The sequence below is a fragment of the Dendrobates tinctorius genome, unplaced genomic scaffold (genome assembly GCF_039654945.1).
Source record: "Dendrobates tinctorius isolate UK_male_01 unplaced genomic scaffold, ASM3965494v1 ptg000342l, whole genome shotgun sequence".
Lineage (NCBI taxonomy): Eukaryota > Metazoa > Chordata > Amphibia > Anura > Dendrobatidae > Dendrobates > Dendrobates tinctorius.
Window position 1 is genome coordinate 1,783,726 of NW_027362008.1, and position 16,275 is coordinate 1,800,000.

The following is a 16,275-nucleotide window of genomic DNA, read 5'->3' on the forward strand; positions in this document are numbered from 1 at the left end:
CGTTTATTTGTGAACCATTCCATTGTAGATTATGCTTTATGTTTGGGATAATTGTCTTGTTGGAAGATAAATCTCCGTCCCAGTCTTTTGCAGACTCCAACAGGTTTTCTTCAAGTCTGGTCCTGTATTTGGCTCCATCCATCTTCCCTTTCCCTGCTGAAGAAAAGCAGGCCCAAACCATGATGCTGCCACCACCATGTTTGACAGTGGGGATGGGGTGTTCAGGGTGACGAGCTGTGTTGCCTTTACACCAAACATATCGTTTGGCATTGTTGCCAAAAAGTTCGATTTTGGTTTCATCTGACCAGAGCACCTTCTTCCACATGTTTGGTGTCAAAAAGTTTGATTTTGGTTTCATCTGACCAGAGCACCTTCTTCCACATGTTTGGTGTGTCTCCTGGGTGGCTTGTTGCAAACTTTAAACTACACTTTTTATGGATATCTTTGAGAAATGGCTTTCTTCTTGCCACTCTTCCATAAAGGCCAGATTTGTGCAGTGTACGACTGATTGTTGTCCTATGGACAGACTGTCCCACCTCAGCTGTAGATCTCTGCAGTTCATCCAGAGTGATCATGGGCCTCTTGGCTGCATCTCTGATCAGTCTTCTTGTTTGAGATGAAAGTTTAGAGGGATGGCCGGGTCTTGGTAGATTTGCAGTGGTATGATACTCCTTCCATTTCAATATGATCGCTTGCACAGTGCTCCTTGAGATGTTTAAAGTTTTGGAAATCATTTTGTATCCAAATCTGGCTTTAAACTTCTCCACAACAGTATCACGGACCTGCCTGTTGTGTTCCTTGGTCTTCATGATGCTCTCTGTGCTTCAAACAGAACCCTGAGACTATCACAGAGCAGGTGCATTTATACGGAGACTTGATTACACACAGGTGGATTATATTTATCATTAGTCATTTAGGACAGCATTGGATCATTCAGAGATCCACAGTGAACTTCTGGAGGGAGTTTGCTGCACTGAAAGCAAAGGGGCTGAATAATATTGCACGCCCCACTTTTCAGTTTTTGTATTTCCACAAAAAAATAAAATAACCAATAAATTTCCTTCAGCTTCACAATTGTGTCCCACTTGTGGTTGATTCTTCACCAAAAAATTACATTTGGTATCTTTGTGTGTGAGGCATGATATGTGGGAAAAGGTTGAAAAGTTCCAGGGGGCCGAAAACTTTTGCAAGGCACTGTGTGTATATATATATATATATATATATATATATATATATATATATATATACACACTGACATCTATATATCTATGTATTCTATATGTAAATATCTATTCTAACCTGTCCGTGTGATTTTACTGTATGCCGCACATGAATGGCTTTTCAAAGGACACCGGTGTGTAAACATCGGACAGCACTCGCATGATCTGTGTGGTGTCCGATTTTTTTTTTTCTCGCACCCATAGGCTTGCTTTGGCGAGACTCGGCCTATATACGCGTAAAATCACAGCATGCTGCACTTTTTACCCAATGTAGAATATGCCCGAGAAAAAATACGGTGATGTGATCTGCCCCATAGATTAACACTGGTCCAAGTGTATGCAATACTTTCTCGCATAGCACTCATCCGTATTCTACAGTAGTGTGAAGCCGGTCGTAGGGAGATTCTCTGCGTCGTCACGTATAGTAGTAAATCGTCGGCAAAGATGGACATTTTGTGCATTGTAGATGGTAAAAGGTTTGGACATGCTTCCATTAACTCTTACCTGTGCCATGGGAGAGGTGTAAAGGGCCATGATACGTAACATCGGTACCCAATCGGATTTTTTTTGAGCGTCACCACCAGGAAGTCCCACCCCACCCTATCAAATGCTTTCTCCGCATCTATAGACACTAGGCAGGACTGGAATCTTCGGGAATACACCCTGTTTATGATTGAAATTGTTTTGATAGTGTTGTTTCTTCCCTTCCCAGGACAAATCCCACCTGATCTTTATGTATAATATTTGGTACTAGGGGTTGTAGCCTCATAGCAGTCACCTTGGAGTACATCTTGAGGTCAATGTTGATTAGAGATATTGGGTGAAAATTATTATAATGCCTGAGATCTTTACCTGGCTTGGCAATAACAGTTATATGTGCCAAAATAGATTGTGGTGGGAATTTTCCTCCCAATGCAATGGAGTTGAAGGATTGTAGAAGAATTGGCGCTAATTGTTGTTTCAATAGTTTCTAAAATGTTGGGGTGAAACCTTCAGGACCTGGGCTTTTGCCTATCTTTGAGCAGGGGGTTGGACCAGATGGCCCAGGAGGTCCCTTTCAACTCTATGATTCTATGATTAAGCCCCTTGATCACCTCCAGGATCTCCTCCTCTCTGAATTCATCATCCAAATCTTGGCAGTGGGAGTCAGGGGTGGGGGAGGAAAGCAGTTGAAGTACTCTATGATATTTTTATTTTGTATAGATATTTTTTCTCCTTTGCTATGATAAAGAGACGCATAATATGATGTAAATTCTTCCACGATATCTGAATGGGCATGAACCAACCCTTCAGTCGGGGTATTAATGGATCTGATATGTGAGAAGACTCTTGGGTGAAGTGCCTGAGACAACCACTTTCCACATTTATTACCATATTCAAAATATCCTTTGTGAATTTTGTCCCAAATGCCTAAGGATTTACGGTCTAATATTTGGAGAATTTGTTTCCGGGTATTAGATATCTCAGCCTTATTAAAAAGGGCTTGGATTTATTTAGATTTTCCACTGAAGTTAAGGATGAAAGGAGTTTTTTCAAGGTCTTCGCCTTTACCCTTTTTTGATTCTAGAACCGTGGGCTATGAAAATACCTCTTAGCATGCATTTCAAGGTTTTGCCATTTTTGTGGGTTTCTACAAATGTGGTTATGGTTTCTTCAATTGTTTTGGAACAAAGATGGTCACATAACAAGTGATCATTAAGTCTCCATGAGAACTTTTTGGGAGGTTGTCCAAGGATTCCAGGACTGGGGCGTGATCAGACCTCAAGAAAGATGCAATGGAACAGGTGGGAGAGGCATCTAAGAGGGATTGCGATTTGTATAATCTATACGGCTATATGTGTTGTGTATGTAAGAGTGATAGCTGTAGTCTTTTGGCCTGGATGGAATACATGCCATAAATCTACCAGGGGAAGCTGTTCTAATTTTCTTTTGATCTTGTGGACTGCCGAAAAGGAAACAGACAACTCACCTGATGAGGAATCAATTGAGGGGTCCATAGAATGTTGAGATTCCCGTCCAAAATGATACAGGACCCTCCAGCAAACCCATCCAGAGTCTGCAGCGTCTAATCATAACAAATGAGCCCTGATCAGAGTTAGGAAAATAAGTGTTAGCAATGACAAAGATCTTATTGACGATGGAGGTCTTTATGTATCTGCCCTATATGTCAATCTTTGAGTATATAACCTAGGTATGGAGAGATTTATGAAAGGCAATAGAGACTCCTTTACTTTTAATGGATGGGTTAGTGGAATGTGACCATACTGTGTAAAATTTGTTGTTGCATTTAGGTGTCGGAAGATTTAAAATGTGTTTCTTGAATCATGGCTATGGTGATTCTCTTTTTATGTTAATGACATAAAATCTGGTTTCGTTTTGTGGGACTGTTAAATCCTCTGACATTGAAGGAGACAAAGCTTACAGTAATTGAGCCTTTCAATCATTGTTATGTGGGAGGGGAGACAAGGACAGATAACAAAGTACAGGGAAGACCAACAATTGTGTATGAAACAGGAGGACAAACCTCCAAATACAGTTTTAAATTACCCCGTCCTAACTGGACAGTGTGAGACCTGTTAGATAGATCCAAATACCGAAGTGAGGAAGAGGCGTCATTCTATGACCCATGTTACTCTTAAAATCATGGACCGTATGCCTGACAGCTAGGAATGTAGAGGAAGGAAGATAAGGGAAAGGAAGAAAAGTTGGAGGAGGGAGAGAGGATGAAGGGGCATGGGGAGAGAACAAATGCTATAAACAGGGAAGTTCAGTTCAAGTTATAGTAGTGAAACACAAACTATGAAATCCACAATATGTCAGCAAAATTATGCTGTAATAAAGCATATAGGCAAGAGGAGAAACTTGAATAAAGGTTCAAACGCGGCTCAGTGACATTCCTGTTCATCCTGTGAGGGACATCAGATTCTCTGTTCGTTCCTTACGGCGAGACGTGGTGTGAGCCTGAGGATGAAGCTGTTTCCCATTGTGCTGTCAGCTAATCCTTTGCAAAGACGTTTCAGTCATTATAGGTATATGGTTAATTCCATCTACTGTATTTGTTGTGCTTTTCTGCCACATACTGGCCATTGTTATATTATGTTTTTCATGTATTATTACTCTGCTTTACCCATAATACCTTTCCATCTGCAACTCCTCCTATCTGTATCTCACTTCTTTCTTCTTTGTCAGTGACAAAGGATTCTCTTGTTACCTCAAACTTTGTGCTTCTAAACTGCAGTACTAACTTCTACCTCATCTTTATCCCTTCATCATCCCTGATATCTCACCTCATCAAGGTACTGTGAATAAAACCTGTTGAATTCATCACTACATCATCCTTCCGGACTAATCACGTGCAGCTCATCAGGAATAGGCACAAGTTAGTGAGTTAGCGCTATCTGTGATCGCTTATACATAGAACTGTGTTCACATCCCTCAGACGCAGCTCACCCACTTACATCGGTGGCTGAATACTCATTCATCCCGTGGGACCAAGGGAGGAAGCAAAGTTAATGCTGGCCAGTCCGGAATGGAAATCTGCGGCAAATTAAATGTTGCCAAAAATTTTGGGAGATCCCCCAGATTTTTGAATACTGCAGAGCATCCATCTTTCCTGGTCAATACTTGAAATGGGAAACCCTAGCGGTATATGATCCCTTGTTTCCTGAGAGCTTGGGTGAGAGGGCACAATGCTCTGCGGAGCTGGAGAGTACGACGTGCAAGATCTGGGAAAATCTGAACATCACAATCCATGAACTTAATATTTTGTTTAGCTCTTACAGCCTGTAGAATGTTCTCCTGTATTCTGAAAAAATGCACGCTGCAGACAATGTCTCTTGGTCTTAATACTGAGGGTGATTTAGAACCCAGAGATCTATGAACTCTGTCCAGCTCAATATAATGATCAGGGTCTCTTCCCAATAGTTTGTAAAAGCGGATACTCGGGTTTTCTCCAGATCTTAAAGCGAGATATCCTTGGATATGCCACGTATGCAAAGGTTCTTCCTCCTATGACAGTTTTCTATGTCCTCAAGATGGGTGATCATGTCTGAGACTTGTGATGTATGCTCAGATATAACAAGGTGGTGTCCATTAAGTCTCTGGTGTATAGAGAGTGTCTCTGATTCCAAGTTTTCCACCCTATTGCCAGCATGAGTAATTTCCTGGTTCACTTTCTCAATGGCATAAGCTTGTTTCTTTTCAGGTCTCCTGATCATTTCCTCCATGTCCCTCCCTGTGCGTCTTCATTGTGAGTGCCGTAAAATAAATGTAGAAATCCCTTTTGTGTTGCTGAAAAAAATCACATCCAATCTATCTTTCATCCTTATAGGAAATCCTTGTGAGAATAACGGTTTATCACTAAATTGTAAGAAAGAAGATATCGGGAAGCAGTCTAATGGAGAAACCCTCATTACCCTTCATGGACCTCCTGGACTTCACAGCACTTCACTTTCTTATACTCCTCCTACTCATGAGGAACCCTCTCCTGAGCAATCTCACATTGTTACCACAATTCCAGGTGACAAAGTGGATACAAGATCTCAGTGTGACAAGCAACTTACTAGAAGCTCAGATGTTTTAACACAAAGAAAGAACAAAGGAGAGAAGCCATACTCCTGTTCAGAATGTGGGAAATGCTTTACAAAGAAATCAAAATTTGTTAGACATGTGAGAATTCACACAGGAGAAAAGCCATTTTCATGTTCAGAATGTGGGAAGTCCTTCCCAGCTAAAAATAATCTTATTACACATCAAAGAATTCATACCGGAGAGAAGCCATACTCCTGTTCAGAATGTGGGAAATGTTTTACATATAAATCTAAATGTGTTATACATGAGAGAATTCACACAGCAGAAAAGCCATATTCATGTTCGGAATGTGGGAAGTCCTTCCCAGATAAAGCGAATCTTAACAGACATCAGAGAATTCATACAGGAGAGAAGCCATATTCATGTTCAGAATGTGGGAAATGTTTTACAATTAAATCACATCTTAGCAAACATCACAGAATTCACACAGGAGAGAAGCTGTATTCATGTTCAGAATGTAGGAAGTGCTTTACAGATAAATCAAGTCTTGTGACACACAAGAGAAGTCACACAGGAGAGAAATATTCATGTTCAGAATGTGGGAAATCTTTTACATATAAATCAAGCCTTGCTGGACATCAGAGAAATCACACAGGAGAGAAGCCGTTTTCATGTTCAGAATGTGGAAAACCTTTTATATATAAATCAAGTCTTACTATACATGAGAGAATTCATACTGGAGAGAAGCCGTATTCATGTTCCGAATGTGGGAAATGCTTTACTATTAAAACAAATCTCGTTAAACATCAGAGAATTCACACAGGAGAGAAGCCGTATTCATGTTCAGAATGTGGGAAATGTTTTACAAAAAAATCTCATTTTGTTAGACATCAAACAACTCACACCGGGGAGAAATCGTTTTCATGTTTACAATGTGAAAAGTGCTTTACACGTAAATCACAACTTCTTAGCCATCAGAGAATTCACACAGGAGGAAAACAGTATTCATGTTCAGAATGTGGGAAATCTTTTACATGTAAATCAAGTCTCACTTCACATGAAAAAATTCACACGGGAGAGAAGCCGTATTCATGTCCACTGTGTGAGAGACGTTTTATACGAAAATATCATCTTGTTCTACATAAGAGAACTCATGAAAGAAAGAAACTGTAGTTATGTTCTCTGCCAGACCCTGAAGTAATTACTTGTAGGAAAGGAGATATCCAGCTTCATCCACTAAAATCAAAATCTTTATGTCCAGTAAAAAAAAAGATAGCTGCTATGTATGACATATTTAACTGGAATAAACCGGAGGAAGGGTGACAGTGGAAGACTGAACGCGTTTCGAACACACGTGTGTTCTTAGACTCAGTTTGAGAATGGGAAAGTAGCAGGAAGGAAGTATAAAGACGAGACAGGTGAAACTTAACAAGATAATTAAGAAACAAATGTGAATGATCTTAAAAATGGCAGAATAGTTTCAGAATACAGAAAGACTTAACCCCTTTCTGACATGAGACGTACTATCCCGTCCATGGTACCCGGGCCCCTATGCTGGTGACGGGATAGTACGTCTTGTTGTAGCTGCTTTTTGTTCTGACCAAGCGTCAGATATGCCAGATCATCAGTGAGGCCAGATTAGTTTTCGCCCTTAATTCACAAGCGCTTGGAGACAAAGAGACTCAACACACACGAGCTGTGGTCAAATCACTTTATCTGGCGTAATGAAATACAAGGCAATCTTTTATACCATTTACAACAATATGTAATTCTATGGAGCTCATGTAGCCCCCACCATCACCCTCCATCACCTCAAGGTCATACCATGTTTACAATGTACCTAGAACATGTTGTTACTGACTATTGAGAACAAATATGATAACAAGTATAGTTTCCTTGAAAACAGAGACATAGTCTACATAAGAATAATTCTAGCAATAATAGGCAAAAGGCAATTGAAGTCTTAAAGGCAATTAAAGGGATATAAAAGCAAACCAGTAACTCCTCTATATCAATTTCCCCCTTTTGTAAAATGGTATAACCTTTGCCACAGGGTCAGCTGATGTCCACAAAGGAGCTACTCATGGGTCTAGTACCCATAAGGGGGCTTCCTATCTGCTTCGCCCATCCACCCTCAGTGTGGACACTCACTTTCCCCATCAGCAATGGCCACCTGGGGTCTATGATACACTACGGAAGGTTCAGCCTTAGATTCTTTTTTATGCATACATTATTCAGTAGCTTAAGTAATACATATATTAGCGCTTTTACGGCTACATAAAACAATAAGCAAAACAACAAAATTTGCATATAAGTCTGTACAATGACAAAAAATCCATCCTGCTAGGTCATTAAACCAATTTGCTGGATTTAGAAAAGAGAATGTGTTACCCCACCAGGAGTCTCTGTTTGCACTGTGTTGCTTTAACCATTGGTCTCTGAGTTCACCTATTTTGTCTATACCGGCCCTGATCTGGAGATTGCCAGCAGGGTCGATATAATCACAACAGGTGGGACCAATTATCTGACACATTCCTCCTTTTGATGTCCAGTAATCTAGTACTATAGTATGTTGGTTAGTAACTACGAATAATTGTCTCTGTATTGTGTTAGTTTCATTAAGAACTTCAAAAATCTGGAAAATCTGATCGTCCAGGTAGTCAGTGGCTTCCACTAATTTATCCCACATTTGTGTCATGAAGGGGTATATTAGCATACTACGGAATATTTTATTTGTTATCCCCATTTCTACTAGACGCGGCCTACCATTTGGCCGGGGCTTATTGTCTGCAGCCCTTCTATACGAGGTGTGAATTGGGACTGCTGCTGTGTCTATTTTACTATGAGGAACTATGAAAGTGGCTGGTGTCAGTTTGGCAAGAGTGCAGACCCCTCTTATGTCCGGGCTCACCCACCTGTAGGCACGATGTCCGCAAACCAAGAATACTCCGTCAGGGAGAACACAAACGTGACCAGGGGTCTGTATACATTGGTATAAACTCAAAAGTCCTGAAATAGGCTTATGGGCACACCAAGTATTATTCATTGGTTTTCCACTTACACCAGATGTACATTTACCCCTTTCTTTCCTTATTATTTTACCCGTAGATGCTTTACAGTCTTGAACACCATCCTGGCACACCGTCTCATTAACCTGTGTTTGATCGCGAGTGTATATGCGGAAGCAATTATTGTCCTCACCACAGGTGTCTGCTCCAGTGTGTTGAAGACTGAACCACCGTCCATCATTGGGAATAGGGTCTGAGTGAGGGATTTCAGTCCTCCTCCTGGCGACCATATTTCCGACATCTGAGTCATATTCCCGCCACCACATTTGTACCTTAGGCTGCGTTATATTAAACTGAAACCAGGGATTAGCGGCCCATTCGACTATAGCCAATGAGGCAGATATATCACGGGGCACACCTAGATTGAGTCCAAGTCTCATTGTGTATGCAGTGTGGGGTTAATACCTCCCATGGCTCCAGAGGTAAGGCTAAGAACGGCATAGTCCTCGCAGATACTGGACTGTGTGTACAGATCCAACAGTCCTTCAGTTTCTGTCCTTCCATGTCCTTTATAAGAGCATGATGCCGGATAAGTTTATTGTCCCAGTCAACATTTAAAGGTTTGTCCTGTGTCTCTGCAGTGTGCAGTAACCCTGTCACTGCCAGCAAGGTGTTGAGGAGAACAGTCATTCTGCTGGTGAAAGTACCTTCTTGCAGTGACTGGCGTGGATCCAGGTGGGCTTTCCCTCAAGTTTTACTGAGGTGGATGTGGTCAGCTGGACTTGGAAGGGGCCATCAAATCGTGGGTCCAGGCTCCTTCTCACGTGTCTGCGTATAACCACCCAATCACCTGGATTCAGCTGATGCACATCTGCACTGGCATTAGGATCTGGAATGTATGAGAACACACGTTTATGCACCACATTGTCTTTCCTGCAAGGCCTGGACGTAGGCTGTCATAGAACCGTGTTGCATTTGTAGCACCTGTGGGAAGTACAGACCAGTCTTTGGTGCACTACCAACAGGGCTTCAGAAGGAGACAAGCCTGTGTTTCTATTTGGAGTGTGTCTGACTGGAAAGAGTGCAAGAGGCAAGTACTCCACCCAGCTCTTTCCTGTGTCTGTCATGGCCTTCTGAATTTTCAGTTTAAGTGTCCCATTTAGTCTTTCCACTTTCCCACTACTTTGTGGCCTATATGGTGTATGAAATGTTTGCTGTACACCCGGGGCCTGCATGACTTCCCTCATTATTTCTCCCGTGAAGTGTGTACCCCTATCGCTTTCTATGGTTTCTGGGACACCATACCTGCAGATCAGTTCTTTCATCAGTTTGCAGTCGTTTTAGCATTTGCACATTTTACCAGATAGGCTTCCGGCCAACCAGAGGAGATCTACACATACTAGGATATTTGCATACACTCCTACCTTGGTAGCTGTATGTCGTCAATCTGCAGTCTCTGAAACAGGTAGAGAGGCCTAGGCGTCGCTTAGGGACTTTTACTGTCTTACCTGGGTTGTGCTGTGCACAGATGAGGCATGATTGTACAAGTTTCGCGGCTGCGTAACTGAAACCAGGAGCGATCCAGAAGGCATCTACCATGGCACACGTGACTTTTTGAGGTGTGAGTGGGGCCACGTGTTGCTTGCGCCATGATTGGGAACAGGGACTTCGGTAGGCACAATTTATCCTTATTCTCTCTCAGAATAAAGTGATGCAAAAAGAATTATTTTTTATATAAAATAGTTTTCATTGCATAAAAGCGCCAAACATGAAAAAAGACAAATGACTTATTGCTGTAACCGTAGTGACCCAAACAATAAAACTGCTTTATCAATTTTACTGCACGCGGAACGGTGTAAACGCACCCCCCAAAAGAAATTCATGAAAAGCTGGTTTTTGTTCATTCTGCGTCCCAAAAATCGGAATAAAAAGCGATCAAAAAATGTCACGTGCCCGAAAAAGGTACCAATAAAAACGTCAACTCGTCCTGCAAAAAATAAGACCTCACATGACTCGGTGGGTCAAAATATGGAAAAATTATAGCTCTCAATATGTGGTGATGCAAAAACTATTTTTACAATAAAAAGCGTCTTTTAGCGTGCGACAGCTGCCAAACATAAAAACCGCCATAAATAGTAAATCAAACCCCCCGTTATCACCCCCTTAGTTAGGGAAAAATAATAAAATAAAAAAAATGTATTTCCATTTTCCCATTCGGGTTAGGGCTAAGATTAGGATTAGGGGTGTGTTGGGGTTAAGGTTGGAGTTAGAATTGGGGGTTTCCACTGTTTGGGCACATCAGGGGCTCTCCAAACGCAACATGGCGTCTGATCTCAATTCCAGTCAATTCTGCGTTGAAAAAGTCAAATGGTGCTCCTTCCTTTCCAAACTCTGCCATGCGCCCAAACAGTGGTTTACCCCCACATATGGGGTAACAGCCTACTCAGGACAAATTGCACAGCAACTTTTGGCATCCAATTTCTCCTGTTACCCTTGGGAAAATAAAAATTGGGGGTAAAAATATTTTTGTGGGAAAAAAATATGATTTATTTTTATGGCTCTACATTATAAACTTCTGTGAAGCACTTGGGGGTTCAAAGTGCTCACCACACATCTAGATACTTTCCTTGGGGGGTTTAGTTTCCAAAATGGGGTCACTTGTGGGGGGTTTCCACTGTTTAGGTACATTAGGGGCTCTCCAAAGGCGACATGACACCCGCAGACCATTTCATCAAAGTCTTCATTCCAAAATGTCACTATTTCCCTTCCGAGCCTCGACATGTGCCCATACAGTAGTTTTCTCCCACATATGGGGTATCAGCGTACTCAGGACAAATTTGACAACAACTTTTGGGGTCCAACTTCTGGTACCCTTGGAAAAATAAAAAAAATTGAGGACTAAAAGATCATGTTTGTGGAAAAAATGATTTTTTTTAATTTTCATGCCCAGGCATTATAAACTTCTGTGAAGCACTTGGGGGTTCAAAGTGCGCAACACACATCTAGATAAGCTCCTTTGGGGGTCTAGTTCCCAAAATGATGTCATTTATGGGGGTTTCCACGGTTTTGGCACATCAGGGGCTGACGTCCGATCTCAATTCTAGCCAAAAAAAGTCAAATGGCGCTGCTTCCCTTCTGAGCTCTGCCATGTGTCCAAATAGTGGTTTACCCCCACATATGTGGTATGAGCGTACTCAGGACAAATTGCACAATAACTTTGGGGGTCCTGTTACCCTTGGGAAAATAAAAATTGGGGGTGAAAAGATCATTTTTGTGGAAAAAATGATTTTTTAATTTTACGTCTGTACGTTATAAACTTTTGTGAAGCCCTTGGGGGTTCAAAGCTCTCACAACATATCTAGATAAGTTCCTTGGGGGGTGTAGTTTCCAAAATGGTGTCATTTATGGGGGGTTTTCACTGTTTTGGCACATCAGGGGCTTTCCAAACGCGACATGGCGTCCGATCTCAATTCCAGCCAAAAAAATCAAACGGCGCTCCTTCCCTTCCGATCTCTGCCATGCGCCCAAACAGTGGTTCCCCCACACATATCAGGTATCAGCGTACTTAGGACTATTTGCACAATAACGTTTGTAGTCCAATTTCTCCTGTTACCCTTGGTAAAATAAAAAAATTGGACCTGAAGTAATTTTTTTTGTGAAAAAAGTTATCTGTCCATTTTTTTTTTAAAAAACATTAAAAAATTTCCTGTGATGCTCCTGAAGGGTTAATAAACTTCTTGAATGTGGTTTTGAGCACCTTGAGGGGTGCAGTTTTTAGAATGGTGTCACTTTTGGGTATTTTCTATCATATAGACCCCTCAAAGTGACTTCAAATGTGATGTGGTCCCTAAAAATAAAATGTTTTAAAAATGAGAAATTGCTGGTTAACTTTTAACCCTTATAACTTCCTAACAAAAAAAAATTTTGGTTCCCAAATTGTGCTGATGTAAAGTAAACATGTGGGAAATGTTACTTATCAAGTTTTTTGTGTGCCGTATCTCTGTGATTTAAGGGCATAAAAATTCAAAGTTGGAAAATTGCAAAATTTTTAACATTTTCGCCAAATTTCCGTTTTTTTTTTCACAAATGAACGCAAGTTATATCAAAGAAATTTTACCACTAACATGAAGTACAATATGTCACGAGAAAACAATGTCAGAATCACCGGCATCCATGGAAACGTTCCAGAGCTGTGACCTCATAAAGGGACAGTGGTCAGAATTGTAAAAATTGGCCTCGGCATTAAGATGGAAACCAGCCTTGGGGGCAAAGAGGTTAATATAGGGAAAAATATGAGTTCAAATGCTAATAATGTAACATTATTTCCTTTTTAAAGTTTAAGCCTGCTGGTATCTAGTAAGTAAATCCAGAACGCTTCTCTGTCACGTAAAGATCTTTCCCTTTCCCCGCCTTGTGCGTGTTTTCTTGTTCAATAGCAAATACATTACAATCTTTAATTTCTCTATTGTGAACCGTAATAAAATGATCTGAAATATTAGATACATTGCGATTAGAAGGAGGAGTAATGTCGTATAAATAGTCACGTATTCTCGCTTTTAATTTCCGTAGTGGAACCTATGTATCTAAGATTGCAAACCGTGCATTCCATCTCTCAAACGAAATTGGCTACAACAAATCCCAGTCCAGTTATTATAGGAAGCCACGTAGACATTTCTCAAAAAATGACCAAGGAGGGACGGAAAAAAGCAGCGCAAGCGCACCAAGAGTCGTCTCAGGAGCTTCAACAAAATTCCTCATTGTCTTCAATTACTCTATCTGATGAGGAAATAAAACTTCTCACGTCGTCTGAATTTCGTCCCTACCAACTCCGAATTGGACAATTTTTCAACTTTAAAGGACATTAATAAATTTGTTAAAGATCTAACGATAACAAAACACTTTTTTCAGATGATGTGCCACAGGAATCTGTCCAAAGTTTTCCTGACAATTCTGTGTAAATTTTTTTTTTTTGAACAGAATAGCCTACTATGTCTTTCCAACCTGGATACACTTAGTGCCCCGTCCTATGACATTAATACGATTTCTTCTTTCAGAACTAAAAATCCGACTTTCTACCCAGTACACACCAGAACCGACACCATGGAGCGTTTTCAAGATAATGTAGAAAGGGATATCAAAAATGTATTTACTAATCCAATCTCTCGCCCTTGTAAAGCCAATCTATCAAGGGCAGAATAAATTGCCTTAAAAAATCATGAAAAACACTTCAGTATTATCAAAATGTCGGAAAAAGGTGGATCGGTGGTGGTAAAGAACGAAAGCGATCATGTTTCTGCCATTTTGGATATGATTTCAAAAGATGAGACTTAAAAGGCAATCCGAGTATCTGTGTGGATAACCCCACAATCCCCATCTTACATGCATTACCAAATCTTTTATCTGTGTTATCATTTTTGCTTTCACGCAATTATTTTTTGATCCGTAAAAAAAAATTTTCATTCAAAACAATGGCGTCTCAATGGGAGCAAAGTTCTCCCCTTCAGTCGGAAATATAGTGAAATTTAGTGATGTCATGGTGGGAGGAACAGTTCATTTTCAATAGTGACAATCCATTTCTCAATTCCATACAATGGTATTCCAGATATATAGATGACTAGCTGAAGAGCCCGGCGCTGCCCGGGCATAGTAACTAACTGTGGTTAGTTATAGAAAATTATAATTATCCTCCATCCCATAATCCCGTGCCCATATACCCATCATACGTATCCACGATCCCATAGGCCCGTGCCCATATACCCATCATACATTTCCTCCATCCCATAGTCCAGTGCCCATATACCCATCACACATCCTCCATCCCATAGTCCCATGCCCATATACCCATCGCACATCCTCCATCCCATAGTCCCATGCCCATATACCCATCATACATTTCCTCCATCCCATAGTCCCGTGCCCATATACCCATCACACATCCTGCATCCCATAGTCCCGTGCCCATATACATATCCGCCATCCCATAGTCCAGTGCCCATATACCCATCACACATCCTCCATCCCATAGTCCCGTGCCCATATACATATCCGCCATCCCATAGTCCCGTGCCCATATACCCGTCATACATATCCTCTATCCCATAGTCCAGTGCCCATATACCCATCACACATCCATCCCATAGTCCCGTGCCCATATACATATCCTCCATCCCATAGTCCCGTGCCCATATACCCATCATACATCCTCTATCCCATAGTCCCATGCCCATATACCCATCACACATCCTCCATCCCATAGCCCCGTGCCCATATACCCATCACACATCCTCCATCCCATAGTCCGGTGCCCATATACCCATCATACATATCCTCCATCCCATAGTCCCGTGACCATATACATATCCTCCATCCCATAGTCCCGTGCCCATATACCCATCATACATCCTCTATCCCATAGTCCCATGCCCATATACCCATCATACATATTCGCCATTCCATAGTCGAGTGCCCACATACCCATCATACATATCCGCCATGCCATAGTTCTGTGCCCATATACCCGTCATACATATCCTCCATCCCATAGTCCCGTGCCCATATACCCATCATACATATCCTCCATCTCATAGTCCCGTCCTCATATACCCATCATACATATCCTCTATCCCATAGTCCCATGCCCATATACCCATCATACATATTCGCCATTCCATAGTCGAGTGCCCACATACCCATCATACATATCCGCCATGCCATAGTTCTGTGCCCATATACCCATCACACATCCTCCATCCCATAGGCCCGTGCCCATATACCCGTCATACATATCCTCCATCCCATAGTCCAGTGCCCATATACCCATCACACATCCTCCATCCCATAGTCCCATGCCCATATACCCATCATACATATTCGCCATTCCATAGTCGAGTGCCCACATACCCATCATACATATCCTCCATCCCATAGTCCCGTGCCCATATACCCATCATACATCCTCTATCCCATAGTCCCATGCCCATATACCCATCACACATCCTCCATCCCATAGTCCCGTGCCCATATACCCATCATACATATTCGCCATTCCATAGTCGAGTGCCCATATACCCATCATACATATCCGCCATCCCATAGTCCTGTGCCCATATACCCATCATACATATTCGCCATTCCATAGTCGAGTGCCCATATACCCATCATACATATCCTCCATCCCATAGTCCCGTGCCCATATACCCATCATACATATCCTCCATCTCATAGTCCCGTGCTCATATACCCATCATACATATCCTCCATCCCATAGTCCCGTGCCCATATACCCATCATACATATTCGCCATTCCATAGTCCCGTGCCCATATACCCATCATACATATCCTCCATCTCATAGTCCCGTGCCCATATACCCATCATACATATTCGCCATTCCATAGTCGAGTGCCCATATACCCATCATACATATCCGCCATCCCATAGTCCTGTGCCCATATACCCATCATACATATCCATCTCATAGTCCCGTGCTCATATACCCATCATACATATCCTCCATCC

General features: G+C 41.6%; 2 protein-coding genes across 4 annotated transcripts in view; one reads left to right on the forward strand and one right to left on the reverse strand.

The window, feature by feature from the left end:
* The window catches only part of LOC141074923 (uncharacterized), a 41,235-nt gene extending 33,578 nt beyond the window's left edge, over positions 1-7,657 (forward strand). For both annotated transcript variants that reach the window (XM_073562237.1, XM_073562238.1), the window contains one exon: positions 5,551-7,657. In XM_073562237.1, coding sequence (XP_073418338.1) covers positions 5,551-6,923 — 1,373 coding nt within the window. In that variant the 3' untranslated portion in view covers positions 6,924-7,657. The remainder of the gene's footprint in view (positions 1-5,550) is intronic.
* Positions 1-16,275, reverse strand: part of LOC141074931 (uncharacterized) — a 1,026,924-nt gene that overhangs the window by 115,837 nt on the left and 894,812 nt on the right. The window lies entirely within an intron of this gene.